The sequence below is a fragment of the Leuciscus leuciscus genome (genome assembly GCF_965113295.1).
Source record: "Leuciscus leuciscus genome assembly, chromosome: 17".
Classification (NCBI taxonomy): Eukaryota; Metazoa; Chordata; class Actinopteri; order Cypriniformes; family Leuciscidae; genus Leuciscus; species Leuciscus leuciscus.
The window spans coordinates 37,561,050-37,574,971 of record NC_138741.1 but is presented as its reverse complement, the minus strand read 5'-3'; the positions used below and the strand labels follow the sequence as shown (position 1 = coordinate 37,574,971).

The window sequence follows — 13,922 nt, the reverse complement described above, 5'->3', positions numbered from 1 at the left end:
CACTGAATATCTGGATATAATCAAGATCAATAAAGCATTATGCTTTAGTAAAGACACTTACTCCTGCTCATCTTCAGACGATGACTCAGATTCCTCCTTCTGCTCTCTAGCGGCTGGCATCTCGGTCTGTGTGTGTGTGTGTGTGTGTGTGTGTGTGTGTGTGTGTGTGTGTGTGTGTGTGTGTGTGTGTGTGTGTGTGTGTGTCAGCTCAATGTGTGTGTGACAGCACTCATCTCCAATCTTCTTAACTCATCTGCAACACAATAAGCTGTTATGAGAAGGGCTGATGTGCTATTTCTTTTAATTTTTTGCTTTTATTGATATCAAACAATATACAGTATTGCACTGTGTAAGATGAGGAATCATACAAAATAAGAAAACAATGTAAAACAAATATAATACGAAAATTAGTATTGTGTAAAATAAAACAAAAAGAACTCAATTAAATTAGATAAAATGACAGCAAACTACGAAGGTAACGTTACTAGTTAGCAATCAAAGATAAAGGTTTGATAAACCAAAGTAAAACTTTCATAATTCATATAACGTTAGTTATTATCTGAGACAATTATGTAGCACTTGTCTACTATGATAAACTGAAAGCACCTTCCAGATTTTTCATAAATCGCTGTTTGAAGTGAATATAATATGGGAAAGCTGGGATTAACGTTAGTTGTGTGTGACAGAAGAGAGTTCACTAGCTGTTAGCTAACCGAGCTAACTTGACTGTGATGTAAGCGTAGAATAAAGCGTTTGACTGTCTAACACAAAATATAAGGACTTCGGAATGCAGTGTAATTAGTTAGATAATAAATGTAATCAGTAACATACCTGTTTGCGTTAAGTGAGTGTTCTTGCGTGTAATTATTAACTGTTAGCTCCATTATAGCCCACGCCAAAGCCCTGACGCCTGTTACTATAACAACCAGCTGACAACCATTGTTTAGCGCATGCGCTTAGAACTTAGTAATAATGCAAAATTAATTAAAAATCATGTATTTAACATAATTAATTCAAACATATAAAATAAAAAATGTTGTGTTGGATTGGGAAACATATGCTTGTAACGGTTAGTACCTTACAATATCTTTTAAAACGTTTCCGATCTATGAAAGATATAGCTAGACCTTTTTTGCTAATGAATATATAATATACATGACCAAACAGCTCAAAAGTCAACCTTTATTTCCATAAAATAGACCAAACGTCTTTTAGCGTAACAAATATACTGTGCTAAAATACATCATTCTCAAATTCAAACTCAACACGCCTCCTTTAGAAAGCGTCAGATGTATAGCGGCCGGTGATTGGTTGGATCTCCAAGGAGTGGGCGGTCTTTTGAAGCACTGCCCAATGGGGTGGTGGTACGACACGACGCAACCGTCATCCGCGGTTTCTGATTGGTCAATGTCCATGACAGCTGAGTGTTGTGAACCTGTCGCGGTACGATGATAAGAAGGAATCAAACGCACACAGTACAGTTAATGTTATAGTTATACAGTAATGTTATAGTTTTACAGTTAATGTTATAGTTATACAGTTCAAATACTGACTGCAGAAGGTAAGAACACTGTTACTAATGAATCGTGTCGTGTCGTTTCTTAATAATAATGTATAATATCTATTGATGATCCAGTCTTGTTTATGGTTGCCTACGCAAACCTAGCGAACAAAATATGTTTTAAGAACGTTTTGCTAACGTTGCCATTAAAACATTACTTCTGAATGTCCCTAAACGTTCAAAATCTCCCGTTTTTCAAATGTTTTTTTTTTTCGTGGTTATACGTACATTCAATTTCATCATTCGTTTCAGAAGAAAAAAAAATCATTCCATGAACGATGTATTGATAATATTTAATAAATAGATTAATTAAAATAAATTAAAATTATACATTTAACATCATTTTAAATTAGATTAAAATAAATGAATACAAATGTGATTTAACTACAAAAACAGTAATAGATTAAATTAGATAAAATAAATAAAAATTAAGTAAATAAAAAATAAATATTACATTAATATATTGCATAGAAACATATAATAAAGTTACTTAATAGCAACTCATTTTATAATATACTTTTTTCAGTGTGTATTTACATTTTTGTGTATATTTTTATTAGACTTTAGAAAGGGTTCCCTCACACGAGGATGCTCATATTTGGAGGTGTGTGGCATCTATAAGATTGAAAACCCCTGCCATAGAGCATCATGAAAATGCATTTTGAAAATACATTCACTAAATGAATTTAACAGTAATTCACTACTATGGTATCAAAGCACCACGGTATTCCCCTGCTCTGCTGTGATCTCCATGTTCTCCTGCAGGTGTTCAGTGAAGATGAGCTGCTTTCTGAACGTGTTGAGGAGTTGGCTGCTCATGGTGTCTGTGATCGCAGTGGGAAACACAGTGCAGAGCTTCAGAGATTACAGCTTCCTGTCCCAGAAACTCTACACCGGCACACCGGATTATGGTCGGCATACACCTTTATTCATTAACTAACTTTAGCACTTAACAGATCAGCATTACAGCTACATTTTCAGTTAAAGGGATAGTTCACCCAAAAATGAAAATTATCCCGTGATTTACTCGCCCTCAAGTCATCTTACGTGTATATGACATTCTTCTTTCAGACGCACACAATCTGAGATATGCTGGTTCTTCCAAGCTTTATAATGGGAGTGAATGGTTTTCTTTTGAAGCCCAAAAAAGTGCATCCATCCATCATAACAGTAATTCATACGACTCCAGGGGTTAATAAAGGCCTTCTGAAGAGAAGCGATGCCTTTTTGTGAGAAAAATATCCATATTTATAACTATAATCACTGGCTTTGGTAACGGCCGTACGCGAGTCTAGTTCCGGCGGAAGAGTGAACTCTGACCCGACGCAGGACCTCTGACCTGACACATGACCTCTGGCCCGACGCATGACGTAGAAGCTTAAGTGACAAATTCAACAACAAACTCCTCCTACATTTCTGTTAAAAAATTCTCCTTTTAGACTTCTAATTCGTGACCAGTGTTTTGTTTTGCACGATCCTCTGCGCTTCCGCGTTCGTCGATATATCATGTGTCGGGTCAGAGGTCACTCTTCCACCAGAACTAGACTCGCGTACGTTACCAAAAGCCAGTGATTATAGTTTATTAAGTTATAAATATGAACATTTTGCTTCTCTTCAGAAGGCCTTTATTAACCCCTGGAGTCGTATGGATTACTGTTATGATGGACTGATGCTCTTTTTTGGGCTTCAAAAGAAAAAGGTCCATTCACTGCCATTATAAAGCTTGGAAGAGCCGGGACATGTTTTAATATAACTCTGATTGTATTCGTCTGAAGGAAGAATGTCATATACACCTAGGATGACTTGAGGATGAGTAAATCATGGGCTAATATTTGGGTGAACTAACCCTTAATGCTACTGTCCTTTACATGAATACAGAAAGTATTTGGATGCAAACACATGTTATTGTGAATGTAAAATGTGTGCTACTAATGAGAGGATTTGTCTTGTTCTTTAGTAAACGGTCTCCAGGCGAGAACCTTTGGCATATGGACCCTCCTGTCCTCCATCATCCGCTGCGCTTGTGCCATAGACATTCAGAACCGAACGTAAGGATCCTTGTGTGTGTGTGTGCGTGTGTGTGTGTGTGTGTGTGTGTGTGTGTGTGTGTGTGTGTGTGTGTGTGTGTGTGTGTGTGTGTGTGTGTGTGTGTGTGTGTGTGTGTGTGTGTGTGTGTGTGTGTGTGTGTGTGTGTGTGTGTGTGTGTGTGGAGACTGAATCTCTACTGGCTGACGGTCCTTTCTTTCCCTCATGACAGGCTTTATCACGTCACCCTGTGGACGTTCGTTCTGGCTCTTGGCCACTTCCTGTCTGAAGCGTTTATCTATAAAACCGCTCCTTTGACCATTGGAGTCATGGCACCTCTGATCGTAGCAAGTGAGTGAGTTTCCAACATCTAGTCTTCAATCAGGATACTTATATTTTCTATGTGAATATACAGTAAAGTGTAATTTATTCCTGTGATCAAAGCTGAAATTCAGCATCATTACTCCAGTCTTCAGTGTCACATGATCCTTCACAAATCATTCTAATATGATGATTTGATCCTCAATAAACATTTTAAATGGAAGATTGTTTCCGCCACAGAATAATAAAAAAAAAATTGCGAGTTTTTATCTAAGAAATGCGTGATATAAAGTCACAATTGCGAGAAATAAAGTTAGAATTGTGAGATAAAAAGACGCAATTATCTTTTAAAATGCTTTATTCTGTTGTGGAAACAATCTTCCATACATTTATGATTATTATCAATGTTGAAAACAGTTTAGGCTACTATTTTTTTTATTTCTTTTTGTGTGTGTGTGGAAACTGTGATACACTACCTTTCAAAAGTTTGGGGTTAGTAAGATAATAAAAAAATAAAAAAATTATGCTGTTGTTCAGCAAAGATGTATTAAATTGATCAAAAGTGCCCATTCATGGGAAAAATATTGACACACCTGCATTTCTGTCAGATAATGCACTACTTCTCACAGAAAACTGTTGCAATTACAAATGCTTTGGTATTCTCATGTTTATTTCTTTTGTTTGCACTCAATCTGAGACGTTTCAATCCACAAAGAACTCAAAAAATGGAAAATCCAATGAAAAGTGTTTGAATTTGCCACAGGATTAATAACATTTTAATGCAGAAATGTTCAAGTGCTTCACACTTTTTCAAGGACTTCAAGGCTTTAAATATTATCCAGTTTTAAAGTTATTTTTTATGTGATGACCAAAAACAAAATGTGTCCCCATTTGTAAAACTAAAAGTTTAAAGATGTAAGAACAAACACGTGACAAACAAGCACTTTTATTTAATAAAAATAATAAATAATAAATTACCACTATAACCAGTAGATGGTGGCAGAGGACCACTTATTGACTTATTAGTCATTTCCACTCCCTTAGTTATTTTCACAGGTTTTGCTTATAAATTTATATTTAGATGTTATGAAATTCCTATTATAAAAAATCAAATCATCAAGAGATCAATTTTTGTCAAAGTTTCTGTACTGAAGTATGAAGTAGGAGTCTCTTGAAAATCACAAACTTCTTCAAATTGTGAAGAATTACACAGAGAGCAAGTAAAGATCGCTCCTTCTATAACCCCTGAAGCTGTCGTCAGGTCAGCATGAGGGAAGAACAATGGTACGTTTAATAAGAGTGGAATATTAAAATACTTCCCTAGAAAAATGAGGTTGTTAAAAGCTAGTTTTATCTGCATCTCAGCTCAAGCTCAGTGCTTTACCGCCAAATGTGCATTTCCAAGAAAAAAATGCACTTATTAATGCAGAACTATACTAATTTTATGATTAAATTGCCTTTATGATTAACAATCCCCACTTCCCCCAGCGCTACTAAATCAGGAGCTGCTGAAGAACTTGTTTACTTGCTACTGTTCTCCAATGTTAGTCTGGATCACTGTCATCTACACTGTGTTGTACAGCAGCGTGTGTGTGTGTGTGTGTGTGTGTGTGTGTGTGTGTGTGTGTGTGTGTGTGTGTGTGTGTGTGTGTGTGTGTGTGTGTGTGTGTGTGTGTGTGTGTGTGTGTGTGTGTGTGTGTGTGTGTGTGTGTGTGTGTGTGTGTGTTAGCAGAAGCAATAACAGCAGCAGTGTAGCAGATCTATTCCACCAACACCAAATATATCAACATTGTCATATCCGTTACCATGAAAACACTCTCAGAGTTATGACAGAAGTGCTGTTCTTTTCAACTTTCTATTCATCAAAGATCCTGAATCCTATTTTTAACACTGATAATAATCATAAATGTTTCTTGATCATCAGATCATCATATTAGAGTGATTTGTGAAGGATCATGTGACACTGAAGACTGGAGTAATGATGCTGAAAATTCAGCTTTGATCACAGGAGTAAATGTTACTATACATTCACAGCAATTTAAAATTTTGATAATATTTCACAATATTACTTTTTTTTTAATCACATAAATGCAGCCTTGATGAGGCTTCTATCAAAAACATTAACGATCTTAATTATTCCAGACATTTGACCGGTATCACACTTGCATACATGACGACACTAAATGGATGTACATTGTTTCTGAAATCTTGAAGTAATTTGTGTCAGACTCTGACTTTCAAATATAGAAACGTAATATTTTAGAAATATTCACACAAAAAAAAAAGAAAAAAAAAAGATCAGCATGACTACTATCCTCAGCCATCCTATTTTGTAAGCAGTGCTGTGTAATGATCTAGAATCAGCATGGTCGTCTTGTAACGCTGGTTCTGTGTTCCTAGGCGTCTCTATCGTGGGCATGTTGATCGGCTTCCAGTGTATCGCTGAGCCTCAGGAAGTGATGGGAGCTCGTCAGAAGAAGAGGAACTGAGTGAGATCATCACTGTTGATACCGCTGGCACTGACACGGGACGGGCCGCTGCATGTGGACTGCGGGACGCTTTACCGATGGGCCAGTGGTTCAGTATGAGCCGGTCCTGGTTGCCAGTCACATATAAGGCCCAAACGACCTTTTTACAGCATTGAAATCAGTGTAATAATTTGATATGGTCAATGATCCGAAAGCAATTACAGTACCGGTACATTTGAGTTATTTTTTAAGCTATTATATTAGAAAAACACAAATGGGGTGATGATGTAGTGAAGACAACTCTTATATTTGAGCTTCTTCTTTGTCTAGATCTCAGAGTTAAGAAGCCTCTCCATGAAGGGTTTTAGCCTCAGATGTGCATGAATGTTCATTACTGGTCACGTCACTGTTAGTGTTTTCCCCAGCACACACGTGGGAAGGTTTACATGACTCATTTGTTGCAATGTTCAATTGCAAATCACTAACATGTGCAAAACACAAGATCTGCATTTTAGCCATGTAGTTTAAACTAGTCATCACTCTTTATTATTGACTGTGAGATTCAATTTACAACAATTTTATCTGTATTATATTCAAAGCGTTTCTATACAAGTACTGTAAAATACACATGAACTACATTTACATCTACATCCATTGATATGAACCACACACACACAGATCAGGGCAGTAACTACACGTCTACAGACTGACATCAGCTCTGCGAGACCTTCATCTGTCCTGTGATCATCACAATCACACAAAACCAGTGTAAAAATGTTGTTTTTTAGCTTCAGTGTTGCTGTTCTTTCTGAACTTTGCTTGTTCGGTGGATATTTGAAACCGTGTGAAATGAATAAAGTGAAATGAGCTTGAGGAATCATGTTTTGTGATGTCATTGTGTGCAGAGCATCTTGTTGGAGTCACATGACAGTCTGTCACACGTACAGACAATAGACTGACTCCATCTGTGACTGCGCTTTGATTTATAATGGATGAAAACATTTGTATTCCACCATGAAATAAAATAATAAAAAAGGTAATTGCAACTTATCTAAACTCAGAATCGAGAGAGAAAGAAAGTCTGAGTTGTGAGATATAAACTCGTGATTGGAAGAAAAACCTTGCAAGCGTCATGTGATGATGCGTTTCCACTTCTTTTTTTCATTTTTTAAAAACTGAATGTACATTTATAAGACTCTACTTTGTGTTATATTACCTTGGCATTAAATGTCATTATCCTCCTGAGACCAAGAAAAAAAAAAGGTTTTTGAATTTAGTTTTTTTTCTTCATGTCATCAAATTGTTTTTAGAGCATAAGAAACAAATGGTAAAAAAAAAAAAAAAACCTTTCTGAAAAATTATATTTTATTAATACGTTATGCTATGTCCTCTGTAGTGGACACCAGGACTCAGTTGTTTAATAAATAAAATGACATGAAATATGTATAGGCAAAAACATATCCTATTTTTTATCAATACATTTTGGGGTTTCAAGAATTTTTTTTTTTTTTACCAAAATTTGTATAAAGATGATTCTCAACTATGTTATGAAAGATATAACGGAATGAATTGATACACCATTTTACTTTATGCAATATGTGGGTAAAATGACACTGTATCTAATGCGCACATTAATGTGTTCTTGGAGCAACATTTAATGGAAAAAGAAGTGTAATAATTGGAGTAATAATTAGCAACATTTTAATAATAATATCTAATATTTCATAGGAATATTGATGTATAACTTATTTCCATATTCTCTTGCTGTGTCTCCCAGAATGCCTGATAAACATGCTGTAAGTCCTGATGTCTCTACAGTGGACATTATGAAATCAACGCCCTGTTCTGGAACAGAAAGTCATTTCTTGATTTGAAACCCCATAATGTTTTCCTGAGATGTTGGTTTATGAAATATAATTTGAAAAGTAGTCCGATTTAAATTATAATTACAATATATGATCATATTTCCATAAGAGTGCTACATTTGATCACATTGACATTTTTAAAGACCAAGGAGAAGTTGTTTTTATGGTGAAACCTCCAAACATTTGGTATCTCTGAAAAGTCCTGAATGTGCTCTTTACGGGACACCCAGGTCATGTGACATGTATGATGTCAGAGAAATACACAAAAAGATAATGTCCACTACAGTGGACAAAAGTCTATTCCTGGGTCCCAGGAGGATAATATATGTTTCTATTGGATCCTAAAGCATCCATCAGTCATGCTACAACACACACTAACCTTTGCATATATTGTAATGCTGTCTTTAGTCTGAGATAAGTGTACGGTTGGTGTGTCCTGCAGTCTGCTAGTACTATCACATGTCCTCCAGTGATCACATGACTGATGTTCTGGCACATTCAAGTAGGCTTCAGTTGATGGGTTTTATTGAAGGACTTCGACCTTCCACAATAATAATGTGATGTCCAGCATCAACGAACACAGAGTGAGATCTCTCGGATCAGATGTGTCTGTTACAGAGACTCTTCTACTAGATTAATACTTCTGATCATAAAAACATTAGGTCAGATCTGAGGAACCATCATGCAAACATGATACATTCCCCAACACATTAAAACACATTAAGCCTCATTTATGAAACACAAGCAGAACAATAACATTTGAACTGTTAATCGGTCATACTTGTGTGAATTGAATGGTCTACAAAAATGTATTGTACAAAATTGTGTGTGATGAATGATTCCCACTGAGTGTTGTGTGTTAATGTGGGAGCTCGAGCTACTGGTCAGTGTAAACACTGCAGGAACAACAACGGGTTATTAGCAGAAGGAAGGAAGGTTTCACTTGTGCTTGAGCAGTTCATCCTGAGCCGTCATTATTCAGGACACTGTAGATTTAGGAGGATTGATGGATAATATGATGATGTTTCCGGCCTTTACATCTTAACCTCCTTTACTGGCAATGGTTTTCCATCTTGGGAATGCATGGATGAGTCCTGAACAGAAGAAAAAAGAAACTTAAATGTAACCATCCATCACTACCTCAGTAAGGAACACTAAACATAATATTAATGAAATCTACAACAGAAATAACAAGGAAAAGAAATGTCAAGGAAAACTTATGTGGCATTACACACTGTTTCATTCGGTAATAACGTCACGCCTTATAGTCACATGTATCAGATTAGAGCTGGCCGTTATATAGTTCACATTTTGCGGGATACAAGCAATCAAGCAGTGGAGGTTTTCTATATCGTGTATATCACCCTAACTCTACTGTATACATGTGGGATAAAGTTACTGATATTATCCACAGACACACGTCTCACTAAGAAATTCTCATGTTTGGCAAAAGTAGAAGAACATTTAATTTGCTTGTTTTATCTAGTGTATAGATTCAGAACTGGCCAAACTAAGCTGAATCTGATATACTTTTTATTTTTAATTTTTTTTGGAGACCTGTGTGTGTAGGTATTATGATTTTTATTTACATCTTTATATAGATGTTTGATTATTTTTATAGGACCTATTATTTATTTTTCAAACAAACATAATGTATGTTTGTAACATATTGTCTTTCTCTAAAGATGTAATAAAACAGTTGTTTATGGATGTTTTTACACCCTCCTCCAGGCACACCAGCTCTCCTTTCCCCTGATGCTCTCTCGTGCACTTTGAACCCTGAGTTTATCCTTCAGTGCCCCTTAAGGTAATACAAGTATTACCCTTCATGCAGTGTGTAATAAAGCTGTTTGTGGATGTAAAAGTTTTAAAGATCAAGGTGCACAACAAATAAAGTTATTGTCTCCTAAAAGAAAGAAGTGATTCTGAACTGCCTGAACGAGTCGTCAGTAATTCCAGTCTCACTTCCTGTTGCACACCTAGATAATGTAGCTAATTTGCATAATGCCAGCCTGTGGTCTTCATTGGCTGCCGGTGAGCAACATCTGCTTTGCCCCGCCCTCAAACACTGTAGTTGTATCTGAGACTGGAAGAGTTTGGGTCGTGTTGTTTATGTCGAAAAGCTGTTTTCTGCACAGCGAAATCCCTTAACATGCACTTCAAGTCACAGTTTGGGACATCCTGGATCCTGATCTAATCATTTTCTTGGAAAGAGGGAGGGATTTATTCAATTGTTTCAATCCGATATAATTGTTTATTTAAAAGTATTGCCTTCCTCAGAGTAACTTTGTGTTTGGCTCTCAAAACATTCGGTTCTCTCACGAAACTACTGCTTTCACCTGAAAACCTTGCAGTCGCTTGTAAAAAATATAGTTTTTCCTCCCACCTCGTATTATTTATATCACAAAAGTTCAGCAAGGTTTTTTTTTTTTACCATCGCTATGTCTCGTGTACAATTTTGTGATTAATATACAGTATTGTGTACTTAATTTAGCATAGTTTTCTCCTGTTGTCCATAACCAATCAGAACAGGCAGAGAGAGAGGTTGTGACTCATTTGTTGAGAACAGCAATTGTATATATTAAGAAAAAAAAATAGCCCCAATGGCTATTGGATCAAACCAGTAACCTTCATGTCACCAGCCCTGACTGGAACCACTACACCACACCACTCCCTGTATAACCACCAGAGGGCCATGTTGGGTTTTGAGTGCTGTTCATTGGTTTACATGTCTTTTTTCACCCTGTTTTGTGTATTTGACTCTATTCCAGAATCTAGTGTAACCTTTAGACAGCTGCTCACCAAGATGTAAACTCATTATTCATTATTGTGAATGCTCTCTGCAACAGACGTGGTGGTAGAAGCCTGTCTTTGATGCCCTACATAGGCAGCTCACTAGGTTTTGTAACAGTGTAAGTCTTAAGTTGATGTGTATTGTGTATGAAGTGCTCAGACGTGTCTGTATTCAAGATCTTGAGTAACGTTGGTAAAAACACCCAGAAGTCCATTTCAACGTTAAATAAAAAAAGTTGTAATATTTTTAATCGCATCCAAAATAAAAGTTTGTGTTTACATAAAATGTGTGTGTGTACGGTGTATATTTTTTTATATATAAATACACACATATGCATGCATATATTTAAGAAATATTTGCATGTATATACTGTATATATATATATACATTATTTAATATATAAATAAAAATATTGTATATAAATAACACATTTTTCTTACATATATTATATACATGATGCATGCGTGTATGTATATATATATATATATATACACACAAAATAATTATACACAGTACACACACTTATATTATGTAAAAACTTTTATTTTGGATGCGACTAATCATTGCCCAGCACTAATAATTTTATTATGAGTGGCACTCCTACTCTACTGTAGATTCTCTGACCACAACAGCCTTTAGAGTTCATTTAACCAAATGTAGAGCTTAAAATAATTTTTGGTTTAATAGAGTGTTATTCTCTGAAGATATGCTATACACGAGTTCTCCGCGTGTCGTATGGCATTTAATGTGTATTTCAGACACCCTATCAATCATAATGTGCTAACAGCATGACAGCATTCCTGGTTTGGTACAGGACAATCTGTTCTAATTTATATTCTATGAGTTTTAGGTCAACATAAAATGCCATTAAAACCCATATTATGTTTTATACCCTCAATCCTTGACATAACCTCTTGGATGAGCTGCACCTTTTCTTTTTCATACAGAGCATCAGATCATAGAGAGGGATCATCTGATCATAAGGGCTTCAGGCAGATCAGACCGGTTTCAGCTTTCACTGTTTTTCTGGTGTTAAATTAAAGTTTAAATACTGCATTTCTTCTGCTAATGTCCAGTTATAACATACTTACAGCGTTCACCTCTGTCTGAGACTTTTGGTTGGCCTTCTGTCGCCGCAGGTCAGATTTTATAAACGCTGTGAGGAAGAGAAACAAAGTCTGATCATTGAAAAGTTGTCAATTTTTACAGTTAATTTGCATTCACATGTATGCATTTGGTAGACGCTTTTTTCCGAAACAACTTACATTGCTTTGAAGGCATACACTTGATCATTTCATGCATTCCCTGGGATTCAAACCCATGACCCTAGTGTCTGAGCTACAGGAATATCCTATTAATACTAAGCCAGGCTGTATTTAAAGTCCCCCTGTACCTGTAGTCAATAATTGTATCCCTTAAAACTCATCTTTGATCACCAAAATTTTTTCAAAAAACTTAAAATATCTTGAATGTAACTCGACACCCTCACCTCATTTAGTATGTGTGGTTCTATGAATATGCAAATGAGCCCCGCCTCCACTCACTCACTCACTCAGCTCAGAGATCCACTGGTTGACGATCACACGTTGATCTGATTGGTTACAAGGTAGTTTGTGACGTCAGAAACACCAGCGATTTCAAAGCGTGTGTTTGAGACTGTCTTTGGTTCACTGCAGTTTTAAGGAGGAAATACTCAGCAATGGTGTCGACTTATGAATTTACACATGGTTTGTGTTAAAGCATATTAAAAACACCACATAGACACATAAACAACATTAAAAGCTGGATTTTCACCAGAAGGGGGACTTTAATACACTTACAAAATGACCACAGCGATATCATGGTAATATGATGCCAGGTCTGCTGCTTTAATATGTAACATGGTGGAATAATAACTATATTCATGCACTACAGTTCATGCTACTCTAAGATACTTCAAAGAAGTAGTTCCCTTTCGAAAGGGAACTCTACACTACGTCAGAATGACGCTATGGGGAACGCCTCAGGCGTGACAGGTGTCTGAAATCACTATCAAATCACGGCAATCACAATGACCGGCGACAGCCCGTGAATCATTAACATGAATGATTAACGTGCGACCTGCAAGTATAAAAGGGCGCCTTGCCAACATGACAAACATCTTTTCGTCTTCAGGGACTGTCTGTTTGAATATCGCTGGGAAAAAAGTCGGCAAAGAAGTAAAATGAAACGCACGGAGAAGGCTGAAAGCTTCAGGAAGTGTGCAGATCCGTGCCCAAGGTATTTGACGACGGGTGATACACACGAACTGTGCGTTCTCTGTCTGGGCAAAGAGCACGCACAGGCGGCTCTTGAGGGAGCCGTCTGTGCAAACTGTGAGCGTTTTGCTTTGAAAACGCTCCGCTCTCGTCTAGCTCTCTTCTCGAGTGAGGAGGGCTTACCATCTGTACCTCGTGGCTCAGGTCCCGCTCGCGCTGAGGCAGAGCGGCGACTCGCGTCATGGGGTTCCCAGAGGGGTCTCGCCGATCGCCTTGAGAGGGGTGTTAACCTCTCAGATGATTCGGCGGATGACGAGGGTGAGTTGCAGGTGGATGACGAAGAGGATTTTTCTCCGACTATTCCTGCAACAGATGCTCTTCAGGACGGGCAGGTGATGGATGAGGAGGAGGTCATTCAGGTGGACCCTGAACCCTCTCAGCCACCCTGCCCCGTGTATGCTGAGCTGCTGGATGTAATGGAACGCGCCACTGACAGGTTGCAACTGCCATGGCGGCGCGTTAGGGGAGAAGTTGCGCGTGGCAGGCTGGACGATCGATTTCTCCCCGGCCATAGACCCCCAGCTCAGGAGAGCCTTCCATTTCTTCCCGATCTCCATACAGAGATCGAGAGGGCATGGAAGAACCCATACT

The 13,922-nt window shown here is 37.3% G+C and overlaps 3 protein-coding genes across 6 annotated transcripts in view; 1 reads left to right on the top strand and 2 right to left on the bottom strand.

The window, feature by feature from the left end:
- ttll5 (tubulin tyrosine ligase-like family, member 5) overlaps positions 1-937 on the bottom strand; it is a 120,975-nt gene extending 120,038 nt beyond the window's left edge. For both annotated transcript variants that reach the window (XM_082143407.1, XM_082143408.1), the window contains exons 1-2: positions 832-937; positions 62-253 (exon numbers count right to left, since the gene is read on the bottom strand). In XM_082143407.1, coding sequence (XP_081999533.1) covers positions 62-120 — 59 coding nt within the window. In that variant the 5' untranslated portion in view covers positions 121-253; positions 832-937. The remainder of the gene's footprint in view (positions 1-61; positions 254-831) is intronic.
- A 491-nt stretch (positions 938-1,428) lies between these two features.
- On the top strand, positions 1,429-7,248 carry erg28 (ergosterol biosynthesis 28 homolog). 3 transcript variants are annotated; one of them, XM_082143674.1, is made up of 6 exons: positions 1,431-1,561; positions 2,122-2,165; positions 2,327-2,472; positions 3,519-3,609; positions 3,819-3,937; positions 6,308-7,248. In XM_082143674.1, the coding sequence occupies exons 3-6, from the start codon at positions 2,340-2,342 to the stop codon at positions 6,394-6,396; spliced, it is 432 nt and encodes a 143-aa protein (XP_081999800.1). In that variant the 5' UTR covers positions 1,431-1,561; positions 2,122-2,165; positions 2,327-2,339; the 3' UTR covers positions 6,397-7,248. The 3 variants fall into 3 exon arrangements, with proteins under 3 accessions (XP_081999801.1, XP_081999800.1, XP_081999799.1); XM_082143675.1 differs by lacking the exon at positions 2,122-2,165 and having other exon boundaries at positions 1,429-1,561; XM_082143673.1 differs by lacking the exons at positions 1,431-1,561; positions 2,122-2,165 and having other exon boundaries at positions 2,176-2,472.
- A 145-nt stretch (positions 7,249-7,393) lies between these two features.
- Positions 7,394-13,922, bottom strand: part of flvcr2a (FLVCR choline and putative heme transporter 2a) — a 49,760-nt gene continuing 43,231 nt past the window's right edge. Inside the window, exons 9-10 of the mRNA XM_082143540.1 lie at positions 12,126-12,190; positions 7,394-9,334 (exon numbers count right to left, since the gene is read on the bottom strand). Coding sequence (XP_081999666.1) covers positions 9,275-9,334; positions 12,126-12,190 — 125 coding nt within the window. The 3' untranslated portion in view covers positions 7,394-9,274. The remainder of the gene's footprint in view (positions 9,335-12,125; positions 12,191-13,922) is intronic.

Coding starts and splice junctions, on each gene's coding strand:
- erg28 (XM_082143673.1), top strand. CDS start 2,313: ATGTTCTCCTGCAGGTGTTCAGTGAAGATGAGCTGCTTTCTGAACGTG. Junction 3,610..3,818: donor ATAGACATTCAGAACCGAAC/GTAAGGATCCTT, acceptor CCCTCATGACAG/GCTTTATCACGTCACCCTGT. Junction 3,938..6,307: donor GGCACCTCTGATCGTAGCAA/GTGAGTGAGTTT, acceptor CTGTGTTCCTAG/GCGTCTCTATCGTGGGCATG.